Raw genomic sequence first — 17,757 nt, forward strand, 5'->3', positions numbered from 1 at the left:
GCTTATTATGCGTCCTTGAGTTGTTCCATTTTCAACAACAAATCTTCCTGAATAGTTCTTTCCTATTCTGACTTGTATTATTCTTCCCAGTAAAAAGTCCTTAGTCTATCTATTCTGTACATTTGACCTTTGATACCTAATTTACTAAGTCTTATTAATAATCCTTCTCTCCACATCATATCATTTGCTTTCTAAAAAAGTGAACCACTACACTTCTTCTATTACATGTGGTTTTCTAATTTCATGTTCTAAACATAGAGCTGGGTCCATAGTATTTCTTCCTCTCCTAAAGCAACTCTGGTATTTGGATATATATCCTTTATTTTCTGTGTAATAAGTTAACCTTTCACTTTCATTTTATCCATTATTTTGCATATGTTGGATGTTAAAGAAATTGGTCAATAACTCCCTGGGTCTGTACAATCTTTCCCTGGTGTTTGTATTGGAACTACAACAGCCACCTGTCAGCTGTGTGGCAATTGCCCACCCTCCCAAACTTTATTACATAGCTCCAGTAAAATGTCCTCAGATGATTCACAGAGATGGTTTACTACTATATAACAGATCTGATCCTTGCCTGGTGTTGACATCTTGGTTTTCCTGAGAGAGTGGTTCAGTTCCGTCCTTGTAAATGCACAGATCGGGATTGATGACTGCAGTACTAGGACCTTGTTTAGGAGGCCACTGGTGTCTTCCTCGTGCTGTAGTAGCTCTTCAATCTCCACTATCGTAGTTTCAATTCCTCTCCATTCCATCCTCTTCCTCCCCCTCTCCACTAATATTGTCTGAACTATGAATTTTATCACAACTTTTTGCCAGTATCTCTGCTTTATTCTCATCTCTCACTGCAGGTGTTAAGACTTGAAACCCATACTCTCTTTTAATAAAGTTCCTTCTCTTTATATTCTCCAAATTTAATAGTATTATAGTATTATAGCATTATAGTATTATAGTATTATAGTATCCAAATTTAATACATTTGTTTTCCTTTCCACTGAGTTACACAATTTCCTCCAAAAGTCCTTCTTTGCATTTTTTATGATTCTCCTTACATTTGCCTGCAACCTTTTTATATTCAATAAGATTCTGAAAACCTCTTTTAAACATTTTAAAAGCTTTCTTTTGAGACTCAATTGCTTTATTACAATCCTTTGTCCACCATGGTACAATTTTCTCTCTGCGCTGACCTCCTTTCCTCTAAAGAGACTGTAGAATAGCTTAACAGAAAAATGTAAATTATCAACATCTTAATTAATATCAATTTTTTGCATTTCATGATCACTAATTTAACTAAATGTCTTCCACTCAATACAACTGAAAGATCATTTCTGTAATCCTCCTATATCATATTCTTCTACATTCACGCCTACTTCAGTTACTATACGGTAAAAGTCACTTCCTACAGTCATTCTTCTAGCCATTTCCCATGAGTAAACACCTGTCAATGAATCTGACGGTAGTGTAAGATCTATGGCGGATTCTGTACCTGTTCTGACATTAATACTTGTGCCACTTCCGTCATTTAGGCACACTAAATTTTGAATCTCCATTTACTGTTCAATTGCCATTCCTTTGCCGTCATTACAGTTATCCTGTAACGTACTATGGGCATTCAATTCTTATCCATTGTCAGGGCTTTATTCGTTTTCTCTGTTTGACCTACCTCTGCTCTTGAACATTGGTAACTTTGCCAGTTTCATCACTTGCCCTTTGTCCATGTACCCTATTTGCTATCTCTGTATAGTTTATGTTGTCAACTGCTTTCACTTTCTCAGTTTCTTCAGCCTTCTTCCTGACTTCTCAACCACCATTTGTTACCCTGTGCTGGCCACCACAATTACAATATTTAGCCTGCACATTATTGCACAGTCTTCAAGTCTATGATCACCTCCACATTTGAGACACCTCTGCCTTCCTTTGCAAAATGCTGCTATATGCTGACACCTCTTGCATTTGTAACAGCAAAGCAGGGGACGGCCTAACTGGGAAGCTCATAAATCCAATTTGAACTTTTTCTGGAAGTACGGGCTCCTGAAACTCCAGAAGAACCGACATGCTATCAACCCTTTCACCATTAGATATTTTTAGCAATCCCTTTACTCACCTTGCATCCATAAATACTCTGTTTTAGTTTTTCCAAGTCTTCATCTACAGTAATACCTGTTATTATTCCCAGTGTCACTCTACTCTCGCCCCAAATCCTTCTTTCACTTACGACTTTCTGCTACATATTTTCAATATGCAAAGCTTTATTTTACTGTTCTTCCATTTTACCTGTTACCAACAAACTTCCATCCCTCAAAATCTTAGCCATTTCCACCCCTCCTAGCTTCTTTTTTTCCGTTCCCTAGACAATGCTATCAGACTTAGATTAACAAGCTCAACTTCCTGTCTGAATATAAGGATTATTATAAATTCCTTCTCTCCCACTCTCTGTGCACACCGGTCTTTGTCAGGGGACCTCGGCACTCCACCTCTGCGGACTTGACAGCATATTCATGGCAAGGGAGAAAAAAGTATGAATGAGATGGTACATCCAGTTATAATTCCCTTCTTAAGCCTGTGCCACTCTGTTGTCATAAACCCAGAAGTGAACCTCATCTGGAAGTAGTTATAGTAAATCCAGAATGAGGTCACTGATCTTGCTGGGAACATGGTGTCTTAGAAGAGCCTTCTCTACCAGCTTGTGCGGTATGGACCCATAGGCACTGGCGAGGTCAAACTATAGGACCACCACGTCGCCATTAACCTCCTTCGCTTCTCTTAGGAGTTGGGTGACTGCCCCTGTGTGCTCCAGGCAGCCAGGTGTTCCAGAGATCCTGCCCTTCTGTACCAACGTGTCGATGTACTTGTTCTTCAGGAGAAACTCTCTCAACCGTCCGGTTAAGATACTGACACATATATTGCCTTCTTTGCTGAGCAGAGAGAGAGTTTGAAACTGCTTGATGACTTTGGAGTTCTCCTTGGGGATCCAAAAACCCTCGGTGCACTTCCACTGGTTGTCAACCCTTCGTCTCTGCCAGATCACTCTCAGGATCTTCCACAGCTGCTTCTAAATGGTACCTGTAAGTAAGAAGTGCTGTCAGTCAGAACATGAGTGACATGCTGCTCATAAGCATGCATGTATTGTTGACGTGGTATACGGGCATATACCAGCAGGAGAAGAGCTGCACACCAATAATCAGCAGTTAAATGTACCAGGAAGTACTCTATCTGCTGGTGGAACACAATTGACATGCCATCAAGAAGTGTAAATAAGCAGCAGCATACCAATAGCCAAGAATGGTATACCGTTCATCAGTTTTTAATATTGCCCTCAGTCAATCATAGGTTGGCACAGCATCATGACAGCTTATATAAGGGCCTTTTTGGCAATTAGAAATAGTGCAATTTGTTGCAATAGCTCACTACATGTATAAATAAAAAAACATTTTAAGAGGCAAATTGGAGTTGGATACATGTCCTCAACTTTCCACAACCTTTTTTTTTTTTTTTACACACGCATGCTGATAAACAACTGATAGCTTTAGCTAACATAACACATAGTCTGAATGACAGTTTGTAAAACATGGTTTGAAGATTCAAGCCGTTTAGAGTGTAGTGCATAGGTATAACTTCAGATCCCTTCCCTTTTTACCCTAACCCACTTTATGGAGCTGTACATTTAATTTAAAATTAAAAAAAAGACTGAAATCTCCAATTCACAAAAGAATTCAGACCCTTAGTTACCTCCTCCAAGGAGTTGTTTGTCAGGAGGTTTACGCAAACAGTACCGAACCGATTTGCAACAAACTTGCTGGAGGGATGGGCCCTGGGCCAGGGAAGACCCATTAAATTTCGTCACAGATCCGGTTGAAGAGGCGGATCCAGGAATTTATCACTTTCCTCAACATTACGAGATAGGGCATTTTTCTACATCTTTGTCAATACTTGGCCTTGGCGGAAGTATTCGCTCTACAGAGTACCATTCTAGTTCGGTACTTTTTAGAACCCCTTTGGCAGCAGTTGGAGCTTCGTGTCTCTACATACTTCTCACACCTGGATTTGGGATTCGTTTATCCCATTCTTCCGTGCAGTTCCTCTCAAACTCTGTCAGATTGGGCCGGAGGTGTTTGTGAACCACCATCTTCAGATCTCGCCACAGATGTTTTATGAGGTTTAAGTCTGGACTTTGGCTAGGCCACTCAAGGACAGACAGAATCCCAAACCCAATCCATTGCTGTCTTGGCTGTATGCTTCGGGTCATTGTCGTGCTGAAAGGTGAACCTTCATTCCAGTCTCAGGTCTTGTGTATTCGGAGTAGGTTTTCTCCAAGGACCTCTATGTATTTGGCTGCATTCATTCTTCCCTCAGTTCTGAGCAGTCTCCCTGTCACTGCCATTGAGAAGCACCCCTAGCATGATGCTGCTACCACAATGCTTCACCGCAGGGATACTATTAGCTAGGCAAAGAGCAGTGCATGGTGTTCACCAGTCATAGTGCATGAAGTTCTGCCCAAAGAGTTCAATTTTTGTGTCATCAGACCAGAGAGTCATGCTTTCAGATTCCTTTAAATGCTATTTAGCAAACTCAAAGTGGGTTGTCATATGCCTTTTTGGCTTCAGTCTAGCCGCTCTACCATATAGGCCTGATTGATGGAGTGCTTCTAAGTTTGATCGTCCTTCCGTCAGGTTCTCCCATCTCTGCAGAGGACTTTTGAAGCTCTGTTAGAGTGACCGTTGGGTTCTTGGTCTACACCTCCCTAACCAAGGCCCTTTTTGCCTGGTTACTCAGTTTGCCTGGACGACGAACTCTAGGAAGAGTCCTGATGGTTCCAAACTTCTTCCATTTCACAATTTGAGGCTACTGTGCTCCTGGGAACACTCCTTAGACTTCATGACTTTGTTTTTGTCCTGACATGCGGTGTGAATTGTTGGACCTTATATACATAGGTGTGTGCTTTTCTAAACTATGTCCTGTCAATTCAATGTAAAACAGGTGGTATCCAATCAAGTCCTTGACACATCTGAATGATAATTAAAGCAACAGGATGCACCTGGCCACAATTTGGAGTGTCCATAGCAAAGGGGTCTGAATACTTTTATATATGAGAGATTTCAGTGTTTGATTTTTAATAAATATGCAAAAATGAATAGAAATATGTTTTCACTCTGTCATAATGGGTTATTGGTTGTAGATTGAGGGGGAAAAAAATGGCAATTTTGTCCCATTTAAATTAAATCTAAAGACTGGGTCCTTTCTGGAGCCTCTGTGCAGCAACTGCAAAAAGTCTCCACAGTGAAACATGTATAGAAGGTTTTATCCTTTTGGTGCATCCAGATAGCCAAATGATTAATGTGTATCCCATATAGCTGCAAAGTCTACAAGTACTGAATGCAGCAGCAATACATAAGTATTGAATGGATTACTAAACAAGATACACCTGGAGTAATAAACAGTAAAGCAGAAGCATGAGGTAAAATACCTGAAAAGAATTCACAAGACAAGCACAGGAAATACAATGAGTTGAACATTATCAATTAAAAAATACTTATTCAAACTATTAGGGTTTGTGAGAGTATAGAAAAAGTTGATCTAAAAGGCCCCCCACCCCCACCATCCATGCGTACTGAAGACCTCTGCACTAATAATTGGTGGGTTGCTCAGATCATGTCAAGTGAGCAGCTTGAAATTTGATGCCTTTGTTGTGAATAGCACACTTGTGCTCTCAGATCCTTGGTTTTATGTCTTAGAAAAACATGTGATTGGGGTTCTGAACACTAAGGTAAGTACGGACAGGTGACATATTAAAGGAAAACCCAACATGTCTTAGCAAGTGATGATGGTGGTGGAGAGCACTGTCTAACATCTCGAATAGGTGTTCAGTTTGGTTGAGATCTGGCAACTGTGAAGGCCACAGCACATAATACACATAATTTTAACCATTCAGTGACCCCCTGTGACCTGTAACTTGGGGCATTGTCAACCTGTTTCTCCACTCATTTTTCAGGTTTTTCCTTTAATTGGCACCTATATGTTTATGGGGGATGCAAATGGGTTCACTTTGATCAGCAATGAGCAATTGATGCAGTTTTGATATGGAGATTTAGCATTTGGAATGCTGGTAAAAAAATTTTAAATCTGAAAATAATCTTTGAGATTATTTGAGAAAATAATCTTAGGAATTTGTTTATAAAATAAATCTATGGGGGAGCACAGAATGCATGACCTACTTGAGGATCACTGGGACATTAAATAATAATTAGAGTAATACCATGAAATGATGACTTGTTACTCAGATTATAATCTGTCTGTTGCCAGCATTTTTGCTGCTGCCCAGAAAGGAGCCTTTTTTCACCTATATTCTTGTCTGTGTGTCTGTCTGTTTGTGCGTCTGTGCGTGTATGCATGTGCGCGTATCTGTTCCTTTCTCAGATCCAGTGATGGTCCGCTGTACAAACCAGAGTATGTGGTTACAGCTACGATCTCCACCCCTACTACCAAGTCTTTGACACTTTGGAATAACATTAGACCCTTTGCTCACCCTCTGACCTTAAATGTAACTGAGGTCAGACTCCCTCATTCCTGCTGTAATGAAGATTCACAGCCTGCTGTCCCTCACTGTGGCCTTGCTGGCTTTTCTTAGCCCATGTTTGACAAGACTGACTCCCAGAGTCTCCTTCCCTATGGGTGAGTAAAGACTTTGAAGATCACACTTGGTTTGTTTTCCTTTATCCTGTTGGTGAGGTAGCAATGTGGTAGTTTAAGATGAGAAGAAGAATACAAGCCTAGGGATGGGTTCTGATAGCCGGTTCCATGTTTGATCTGGTTCCATGCTGGTAAAATACCTGGATTCGTTTACCTCCACGTTTTGACTAATCAAGAAGGGTATCTCTGCAGACCTCCAAGTGGGTGGGGCAGCTCCAAATGGGCTGGACTATAAACTCCATATGGACGGAGCTTGACAGAGAAATTACCAGTGTCTGTGATAGTCATTGTTGCCAGTTTACTGATTTTCTCACTGGGTTTGGTGACTGTTAAATTCCCTTTAGAGACTTTTTTTCATAAAATCATGGTGACAAATTTAGCAGCTCTTTTGGCAGACTTTAACTCCTTACCCTTGGGAAGAGTCACTAATGTTTCTCAGTGACATTTGACTGTGTCCCTTTGTACTAAGTGTGCACATTTTGTCGGAGAGCAGCAGTGCATTCAGTCTACCGATCAGCAGCAAGACAGAAGTGTGAATGAGCTGTCAATGTGAAAACCTAGTGGCCAGTCACTGATCCCCATTGTTTCTTTGGGGAACTACTTTTTATCCTAGATAACAAACAAGTTTCATTTTTTCTTAAAATAGCATTTACTTGAGTGAGTTCATTCCAGTGTTTGAATCCTCTCTGTTCATGATACTTCCACAGTATGTAATCAGCCTACATAAAAATTAACTTTTTCAAATTAGAGGTAGGTTTAGATGCATATTGATGGGATGATAGCAGCTTGAAAAATAATAATAGCTATGACAAAGCTAATTAGAATTGGTTACAGTTACTCTTGTTACTTGCCAAATATGTATCAAAAAATAGTTTTCAAGTATTTTTATATCAAAATCGCTCTTTTCCTTTTTGATGACTGATCCTGCATTCGAGGGCAGTTAATAAAATTTGTACAATCATATTTGATTTGGTGATGAACCCTGCCCATCATATCAAACCACACTTGAGCTTTAGCTGGTGGGTAGCTAGCAGAGCAGCAGCACTGTAGGAGTGTGTATTTGATTCTCAGCTGCTAAAACTATGAAAACAAAGAATTTGACTGAGGTCTAAATGTAACCGTTATCCTCCTCCTGGTCTAACAACACAGGTGAGGGAGGTGTGTGTGGAGGCTAACAGCGAGTCCTCTGCTGCTCCCTAGCTCCATATTTCTCCTAAGCTCCTTATGGCCTTGCTGTATATGCTAAGCCACACCAACTTTGGACATATCCTACCACATCTAAAGGATGTGATTTAAATCCCTCTCGTAACTAAACCCCGTCCACAGATTTCGATGGTATAATATCCATCTCACTGTAAATTTGCTACTGGCCCATACAGCTTGGAACAGGCTCCATACTGTAACAAATCCCTTATCCAGTCAAACAAGTTCTGTTAAGTTCATCTCCTTTGCCTCTCTCTCTGACACCACAGGCATCAGCAGAGAAAAAAAAGACTGATGATTTATACAAATATGAAAACTCGGCAACACTGTTGCCTGTTACAACAAACATGGTGGACCGGCTTAAACATTTCCAAGTCAACGAAATAACTGCAAAATGCAATATTTGTGGCAGGAACGTCCTTTGTTTAAATATTCATCTACCATCTAACATGTTCAAATATGTGTGAACTGATGTCTTCTACCTACAAAGATTCAATAAGGGATTAGAAAAGATTTGGATTCAATAAGTGGATTCTGAACTGGAGTCAGATTTAATAAAATGCTATCGTACCCCATCCGTAGAAGCCATTGTTGGACTTATTTACTTATATATTACCTAAAAGTATGTTTTTGTTGTTGGTGTTTTAGTTCATTTAGTTGACTTACCAGAGCATATGGACAGAAACTACTTGTGTGACATAACTTGGGATGAGACAGGCTGTTTGACATGAATGAACAACATGAACAATTAACAGCAGACTACAGCCTGCTTACATCTGGATGTGTTTAATTGTCAGTGGTAACTGAATGAAAAACCTGATTCCATTGTTAACTGCTGTTAAACAACAGGTAGTCCTGGGAGACATCTCACCCGCTTCAGTAGCCATGATGTTAGCAACACCACCACACTGCTGCTCAGTGAGGGTGGAGACATGCTGTATGTAGGAGCCCGGGATGCTGTGTTAGCACTGGATGTTAGCCGCAAGGATGCCATCATACTAAGGAACAAGGTGGGTGAGCGATCATTGAGGACTGACACATTACTGCCTACTGCAGTACTGATCATCAGTACTTAAGTTACTAATCACCGTCCCTACATTTTGAACTTAATTGAACTCAAAGATAAACTAGAAAATACAAAATATTTGACTGAGAGTTTCTTACCTGCTTACTTGAAAATTGCTGGTGGGACAACCGTTAACAGGTTAAAATGTGCTGAAATGTTAATTATTTGCACGTGAGATGTTGTGTTGGAGTTGCAGTTTAAGTTTGAACACGTGAAGCACTGAAAGGAGTTAGTGTTAGTTGATGTGTAAGCATTGAAAAGAGTTAAGATGTCGTTTGAAGCATAGGAGCTAAAAGCAGGTGAAAACAGTTGAGGTGTAATTGCTCTCAGAAATTTTAGAGTCAGTTTTAACCCCTGTACGCTGTTGAAAAGTCAGTTTGTGTGTAAACACTGAAATTAGATCAACTAAAGAAGAGCAGAAGTGCTTTTAGACAGTGAGTGGTTGCAGCCACAATGCAACTTCAGTTTTCTTGAATTTGTATCGGGGGCAGCAGAATGCAACGCTGCACCACCGTGTCCAGGTTGCACCACAGGCTGCTGCTGTTCATCTACTACAATCTTATTTCACGGCTAAATAGAGTGGCTAATAGCTTAAAGTAGAGAAAATTGTTAGCAATATGACACATTTAATAAAGCCTAGCAAGTTTTGCTTACTAGTATCACAAACTACCAATACAACAACTACTTCTTTATCCCAGAGCAGATAATCCGACTTTGAAGCTGATATTGTTCCAAGACTTTGTTTGTCTTCATTGATCTGTCTGTTCACAGGGGGTGGAGAGGTGTGTCATTCAGAGAACTCAGATACAGTCAAAACAGCACTTGTAATATTTCCCACCGCTACCATGGCAGCGAGTTGAAAGAGTTGAATCATCTTGAACTCCGAATGTAGCGGCAAAGAGACGTGTGCATCTGTGAGAACGGCAGCCACCCTCCCACTCTTTGCTGCTGCCTCTGTCACTGACTACAGTTCAACGGTTGCTGAAGGTTGCGTTTACAGTGAAATTGGTGGCAGTGGCAACAACCAGTTGCTGTCTGCTGAAAAGGTGAAAGCAGGTGAACTGTCTAAGCAATGAAAGCACAGGGAGCAAAGTGTAAGAAGTTAAAGCAGTTAGACTGCAATTTAAAGAGTAAGAGATGAAAAAATTTTCTGTTGAAGTGGAAGCACTGGTGACAATTGATGTGTGTGCATTGTAGCAGTTGAAAGGCAGTTGGTATGTCAGCAGTGACAGCAGTTACTGTCTCAGTTGAAGTGTATGATCAGAAAGTAGTTTGACTGCCAGTTTAAGAATAAATAAAGTCCAAGTGTCAGTTGACCTTTGATGGGTGAAAGCAGTTAATCTGTCATTTACATTGTAACTGCGGAAAATTCTGTGGAAGTGTGAGTTAATGCGGCAATCGAATGGCTCGCCAGTGTCTGAGTACACGTCTGTATTCTAAATCTAGTTTTTCTTTTGGCATATTGTCTTTCTTTGACAGTTAGTGTTGAGATATACAGAAAACATGGGGAGAGAAAGGGGTAAGACATGCAAGAAAAAGTCCCTCGGTCGGAAGTGAAAATGTGGCTGTTGCGGTGATGTGGTATGCGCCTTAACCATTAGACCACCAGATGCCTATGTTTGTATTCTGAAGCAAAAATTGTGTATCAAGTGCTAAAACTGTGGGAGAAGGAAGAATTGTCTCAGTAAAAAATGTTTTGATGAGCTGATGCCTGGAGTTTGAACATTCTGCACAATACACAATAATGTTAAAAAAAACTATATGCCCAATAGATAGTTATGATGTTACTTGTGCTTGTGAGTCACTGCAGTTTTAGAAGAAACGCATCGACATTTTGTCTTGATATGTTTGTTAGCTGCCAAAATCCGAGTCAGATGAGAAGATTGATATCAGACAGTTTCACTTCTGTTTGTCATGATGCCTTTGGATTTCACAATTCACATCAGAATTGATTCTCCATTCAATAAATAGCAAAGGCAAAATTTCTGGTTGTTACTCCACTGCAGCGAGTGCCAAACAATCACTCATGTGTATAGTGCACTAAATTGTGATATGAGATGTAACTGTCCATTCAGCCAAAGTGGTTCTAATGAGGTTCACTGTCAGTGTGTGAAACATGTTTCAAACAAGGCTCTGTATGAATATAATGAAATGAGGGGTGAGTAATAATAAGAACAGTGTGTATCTGAGAAAACAGTGCAGCTGTGCACTGCTGTTTACATTTCCTCATACAAAATAAAAACACTCAAAAATGGAAACAATTGCTGATAAAGTTGGTAGCAGCTTTTTCTATGTAAAAATTAATTGTTCACAAGAAAAAAAGAAAAATTTTGTTGCACAGTTAAAATTAGTTGCTGATCTACAAAATCAGGTAGTGCTACCTGCTCAGTTCTTCTCAATCAGTTGTCTCCCCCTACGCAGGAACTGTAGCTTGGGAATAGAAAATGTAAAGATGTGTGTGCTGTGAAGTTGTCTTAGTTCAGCTGCAGCTTGTGATTATGATGAATGTGACTGTCTTCTCTTCTTTCAGCTGGACTGGAGCCCTTCAGAAAAAGATCTTGAACAATGTTCCATGAAAGGCAAGAAAATGGCAAGTAGCTGATTTGTGCAGATGTATGAAAATATTGTGAACTGCCATTTAAATTCCCTTTAATGAACAGAAGAAACACACTTAGATTGCTGTGAATGTTGTCCTAACTAATTTCAAAGAATAATGAGTAGGAGCAGAGTGTTTTAATGTGATTTTTTTAGTGGGTGAAGCATACTATGAAAAGTGATCCCTATCTGTGTTCTGTAAATATTGTGATTGAATCCATAGGTCCTGTTTTAAGCACACGCTGCTTGCTGTGCTTTTTGCTCACAGTAAAACATCTAACTTGATGTCCTTTGTGTTCTAGGCGGACTGTCCCAATTTCATTCGTGTACTACAGTTCTTGAACACCTCCCACATCTATGCCTGTGGAACATTTGCCTTCAGTCCACGCTGCACCTACATTGTAAGTTTGTTGCACAAACATGAACTGATTGGTTTGTTCAACATTGGGGAAGTATGATAATGCTCACTGCTCACTGTGGAATTTTAAAAGTTAGACTGAAATTTTTTTTACAATGCTCTGCATTTTGGTGTGATTTGATTTGATTTCTCCATTCATCTTTATTTAGTTTGATATCAACTTGACTTTTTTCTCTTTTCTGTCCAGAACTCAGAGACGTTAACAATGAGCATTAAGCCTGATGAAGGTAGAGGTCGCTGCCCCTATGACCCCTACCAACGCAACACTGCTATTATCGTAGGTAAGGCAATTATGCTAAAGGTGCTAGAATAAAATGTTAGCTGACGCAAGTTTAAAGAAAAGCTAGGCTGATACACTGTATGTGGAGAGATTTATAGCTGAATCCAAACATACAGCACCTGTGAGGAAAGAAAAATAAAAGCTGTCTGATTTCTAATTGAATTAGACCTTGTACTTGCTTGTTACTAGGCCACAAAGATAGTATGTGACAAAAACTGACATCTTCTACCCCACCCCATCTGCTAAAGTGAGCAGTCATTCCTGTTTACCTCCACTGTGCTCCAAACATTGGGAGTATATAGGAATGAGTAGAGTAGTTACTGTGCATTTGTGTGATTTCTGTCATTTCAACTTTTGTGCCAATGACCTCTTGTTTTCCTCATTGGCCTCCTTTATCTATCGACCATTTAACAGCAAATCAGCCATACTGTGGGTATTTAGCTAAGCAGCTCTCCATGCTAAATGCTGTTGCACAGTGTATCGCAGGAAAAGAGCACTGTGTTTACTATTATTAAATAGCAGCACTTGACAGACTTAGAAGTCACTATACTTTGCCAGTGCAGATATTTACTATACCCCAGCTCCTCTTTAGGGTGGGAAGTGCTTTGTTGTTTTCCCATGAGCAGCATCAAAACACTGAACACAGTGTCAAAACCTTTTATTTAGTTATGGAGAGAACCGTGAAGCCTGATCTCAGAAGGAACACACTGAGCCTCAATGCTCGTACTTCACTCTGTTTGAACTTAGTGTGACTAAACCCTTTTTGAAGTGCAATTACAAGCACCCATGTGAAACCTCTTGTAACTTTAGGGTACTCTAGCATCTGCCATACTGAATTGTCAGATGCTTTAAAAGTCAAGACATAACATGGTCCAGAAATTTAGCTTAAAATAACCTATAAATTACCTATAAATTACCTATAAATTAACCTGTCATTATCAGGTAACAGTTTTTTTTATTCAGGAATAAAAAGTGACATCACAAATGGTTTACTTAAGGGTTGTGTGGCAACTGATAAGGACAACCTTTTCATATTCTCCAAGTGATACCCATCTACTCTTACAGTTTATAAAAGGACTTCATACTGCTAACAGAGTGACAAAACTGAAAAAAGTTGAATGTACAGACAGGCACACACGCACAAAAAAAATCAGCGTGAAAGCTGAACTAAGGGACTTATGTTTATAAGTCCCTCAGTTTTATTTCACCTGCTTGAATTGGGCATCCAGTTTACTAAGGACACAGTTGAGGCATGATCCTGCCTTAGTCCAAAAAATGCATTTTGAGAAAAGTTAATCTTGATCTAAATGTTAGAAATGGCAATAATTCATAATGCAATAATTATGAATTATTGCATTCATAATTTATTCCTAATTATGAATGCAATAGGAGTCATTAAATGCACTTACTGGGAATTTTAAAAAGAGGAAAGAGATAATAAAGTGTAGTAAATACTGATGAAAGATTGATTTTTCTAAAACAGTTGAACAATTGCAAGGGGGAAATGAAATGAAGACGTGTGTTTTCTAAATAGTTATAACTAATCTTAGCCCACTCTTTTTAGTTTTGCAGATAGATTTAAACCTTTGGAGATCTTTGCAACTGTCCACCCTGTCAATTAAATTGGTCAGACTGGGCCCTGTCATGAACCATCTGCCTGTTTTAGAATCCAGCACATGTAATATTGTATGTCTTCATGCAAGAAACCGGTTATTTTTCATGTTAAAGGGACATGGCCTGTTCATTTTTTGTGTGTTTCTATTTTTCTATGTTTCTCAGATGGAGAGCTTTATACTGGGACGGTGGCAGACTACAGGGGGAACCGTCCAGTCATCTCCCGGCACCTCAGTGAGGGCAGGCGTTTTGACCTGAAGTTGGATGACACATTAGGCTGGCTGGAGGGTGAGTGTATCTCTCAAAATTAAACATATGGAAGTCATAGCATTTGAGAATGGAATTTTTTAATGATTAAACATTTGGAATACACAATCTGGATTTTTTGTGTATTATTAGTTCTAAATGTACAGTCCTTTTATAATTTTCTCCATTGGCTAAGCACTTCATAATGTGAGAGTGCTGGCTAGCCTGTTACTTAAAGAGATTTTAACAGGATCACACTGCAGATCAAAGCAATGTTCTCAATTGGAGCTAGCATATGATAGATAAGAACTGCCATGTCCAGTGCTTTCTTTAAATCTTTTGATTAAACATTTGTTGTTAATACATGGTTATACCTGTGTGGGCCATTGTTAGAAAGACAAGCATAAACCACATGCCCTTCTGCCTAGTTGGTCAAGTTAACACCCCAACACATGTCAGTCATCTCGATGGTCCCTCTGCCTTGAAATTGCACATACATTGAGCTAACTGACATCCATAAAATTTACCCAAGCTGTTTAAGAAGTAGAATGAAGCCAATAGCAACCGTGATTTTAATGTGATTAGTTTTGCTCTCATGTTTGATATCCACAGCTGAGCTCACATATTACACACCCACAGTAAATAGAGTACATTCCCCATTTACTATAGGTGTTAGAAGGAACTTGCTGTTTCACACCAACAGGGTTTTTTTTTGCATGGACTCAAAGGGTCACAGACACAAACATGCTGATAAGCTGGAACTTATAGTTTTATGTTAATGCAAAAAAGTTGCTTTAACAATGCAGACATATTTTCACAAACTTACGTCTTGGGCATACTTTGCCATCTGTTTGCTTTAGATCCAACTTTCATCAGCTCCAGTTTCATTCCTGATGAGGAGAAAATCTACTTCTTCTTCAGTGAAGTGGGCAGAGAGTATGACTTCATCGACAAATTTATTGTCTCTCGTGTTTCTCAGATCTGCATGGTAAGGGTAAAACAATGGGCCTCATGCGAGAACCACCAGTACAAACAGATTTGTTTTTAAGTGGCACATATGACCAGTCTAAAAAAAAAAATTGTCATTGACCAATTTTCTCATATTTATGGATAGTCTGCTGTTTCTTCAAAGGGATATAAAGAGCAATGTAAACCAAAGTACATACTGGACCTCACACATACATGCATCTTATTTTTACTCTTATATGCATTCATTCTGCTCTCATGTACATATATTTTCATTCTCATATTAATTTATTTTTACTCATACAATCATACATTTTTCTCTCATAAATGCATTTGATGTATAAATTTAATATTATTAAAAAACGAATTTTCAACTTTATTAGGTACATCTGTGCAGTCTAATGCAATCCAACACAACTGTTTTGCCATTACGTCTACTTATCATGTACCTAGAATGTAGAGGGTTTTTCTTCCACTTTCATAGAGGAGGTTAATTCAGTTCTATGTTTTAGCATAGAGGTCATAGTCATTGGTGGTGTTGCACTGAACTGCATTGTATTCAGAAGTGTTCCTAATATTCTGACTACCTCATGTATGTAAATGGCAAGAACAAAAATTAGAAACACCTCTCAAATTTAATGGAGTCCAATACAACACTATGTTCAATAACTATGTTCAGTGGCTTCAAGATTTCATACCCCTTCACTTTTTGCACACATTCATGTGTTGTAGATTTTATTGTAAATTGATAAATTTGTAATTTTGCCCATCAGTCTGCACTCAATAACCTATAATGACAAAGTGAAAACCTATTTTTAGAAATAGGTTTATTTTTTGCAAATCTCTTAAGAATCAAAACCTGAAATGACTTGGATAAGTCTCTACAAGCTGTGCAAAACTTGGATTTGGACAGTTTATCTCATTCTTCCTCAAAGATCCTCTCAAACTCTGTCAGATTGGATGGTTAGTGTCTGCTAACTGATATCTTCAGGTCTCTCCACAGATGTTCTATGGTGTTTAGGTCTAGGCTTTGGCTGAGCCACTCAGGGACGGTCCGAGACTTGTACCAAAGCCACTTCAGCATTGTCTTGGCTGTATGCTTCGGGTCATTGTCGTGCTGAAAGGTGAACCATCACCCCAGTCTCAGGTTTTGTGCACTCTGGAGAAGGTGTTCTTCAAGGAACTGTATGAATTGGCTGCATTCTTCCTTCCCTCAGTCCTGACCAGTCTCCCTGTCACTGCCACTGAGAACAACCCCCACAGCATGATGCTGTCTCCACCATGCTTCACTGTAGGGATGGTATTAGCCAGGTGATGAGCAGTGCCTGGTGTTCACCAGACATAGTGTTTCCAGTTCTATGCCCAAAGAGTTCAATTTTTGTCTCATCAGACCAGAGAATGTTTTTCCTCATGCTCTCAGGGTCCTTTAAATGCTGTTGGACAAACTCCAAGCTTACTGTCATTTGCGTTATACTCAAAGTGGCTTCTGTCTAGCCACTCTACCATAAAAGCCTGATTGAGGGAGTTTTGCAGTGATGGTCATCCTTCTGGCATGTTCTCCCATCTCTGCAGAGGACTTTTGAAGTTCTGTTAGAGGAACCGTTGGGTTCCCAGTCTACACCTCCCTGACCAAGGCCCTTTTTGCCTGGTTAGTCAGTTTGACTGGACGGCCAACTCTGGGAAGAGTCCTGATGGTCCCAAACTTCTTCCATTTCACAATTTGAGGGCACTGTGCTCCTGGGAACACTCAAAGCTTTAAAAATGGTTTTATACCCTTGCCCTGATCTATGCCTCACCACAGTTTTATCAGTTTTATGTGGTCTACAGAGAGTTCCTTAGACTTCATGGCTTGGCTTTTTTCCTGACATGCAGTGTGAATTGTCAGACCTTATATACACAGTCGTGTGCCTTTCTAACCTTTGTCCAGTCAATTCATTTTGCCACAGGTGGACTCAAGTTCTACACACATCTCAAGGATAATTAAAGTAAACAGGATGCACCTGGCCACAATTTGGAGTGTCATATACTTTTCAAAATGAGAGATTTCAGTTTTTGATTTTTAATAAATTTGCAAAAATTTGCAAAACATGCTTTCACTTTGTCATAATGGGTTATTCAGTGTGGACGGATGGCGAAAATGGCAATTTTATCCATTTAAAATTAAATCTACAACACAAAGTCTGCAAAAGTGAAGGAGTCTGAATAATTTCTGAAACCTGACATTTTAGCATACACACAGTTGTATGGAAATGTTTGGCCATCCCTGGGCAAATTCCATTTTTAGTCGATTTTTGAACAGAAAAAAGTTAATCCAACCCCTGCAACAAACAGACATTAGAAATTACCCTTTCCTCAAATCTTAATATGCTGTTATTTTTTTTCCTCAACTTGATAGAGAAAATAAAATAAACAGTAATAGTGGGATTTGCAAAGTTTGGGAACCCTATTACGCGTATAGCACTCAGAAGTTCAGTAACTCATTGGCCTTAAGTGACCCAGTCTACAAAATATGTTATTTGGAAAATTCTCTCAGTCCAGCAGCTGCCTCAAGTTTCTGCAGGTCTCTGGCCAGTGCCATCCTCTGTTATAACACCTGACAGTGTAACATCACCACCTGTAAGATGTAATATTCTCTGTCTGACATCTCAGTGATTGTTGTCAACCCGACTACTTCTCACACCA

The 17,757-nt window shown here is 39.5% G+C and overlaps 1 protein-coding gene across 2 annotated transcripts in view; it reads left to right on the plus strand.

The window, feature by feature from the left end:
- Positions 1–17,757, plus strand: part of sema4ab (sema domain, immunoglobulin domain (Ig), transmembrane domain (TM) and short cytoplasmic domain, (semaphorin) 4Ab) — a 44,301-nt gene that overhangs the window by 2,270 nt on the left and 24,274 nt on the right. For both annotated transcript variants that reach the window (XM_040123253.1, XM_040123255.1), the window contains exons 2-8: positions 6,415–6,669; positions 8,740–8,900; positions 11,487–11,546; positions 11,854–11,952; positions 12,157–12,250; positions 14,029–14,151; positions 14,970–15,097. In XM_040123253.1, the coding sequence (XP_039979187.1) occupies positions 6,573–6,669; positions 8,740–8,900; positions 11,487–11,546; positions 11,854–11,952; positions 12,157–12,250; positions 14,029–14,151; positions 14,970–15,097 (762 nt within the window). In that variant the 5' untranslated portion in view covers positions 6,415–6,572. The remainder of the gene's footprint in view (positions 1–6,414; positions 6,670–8,739; positions 8,901–11,486; positions 11,547–11,853; positions 11,953–12,156; positions 12,251–14,028; positions 14,152–14,969; positions 15,098–17,757) is intronic.

This window comes from Xiphias gladius, unplaced genomic scaffold (genome assembly GCF_016859285.1).
Source record: "Xiphias gladius isolate SHS-SW01 ecotype Sanya breed wild unplaced genomic scaffold, ASM1685928v1 HiC_scaffold_1483, whole genome shotgun sequence".
In the NCBI taxonomy this organism is placed as follows: domain Eukaryota; kingdom Metazoa; phylum Chordata; class Actinopteri; order Istiophoriformes; family Xiphiidae; genus Xiphias; species Xiphias gladius.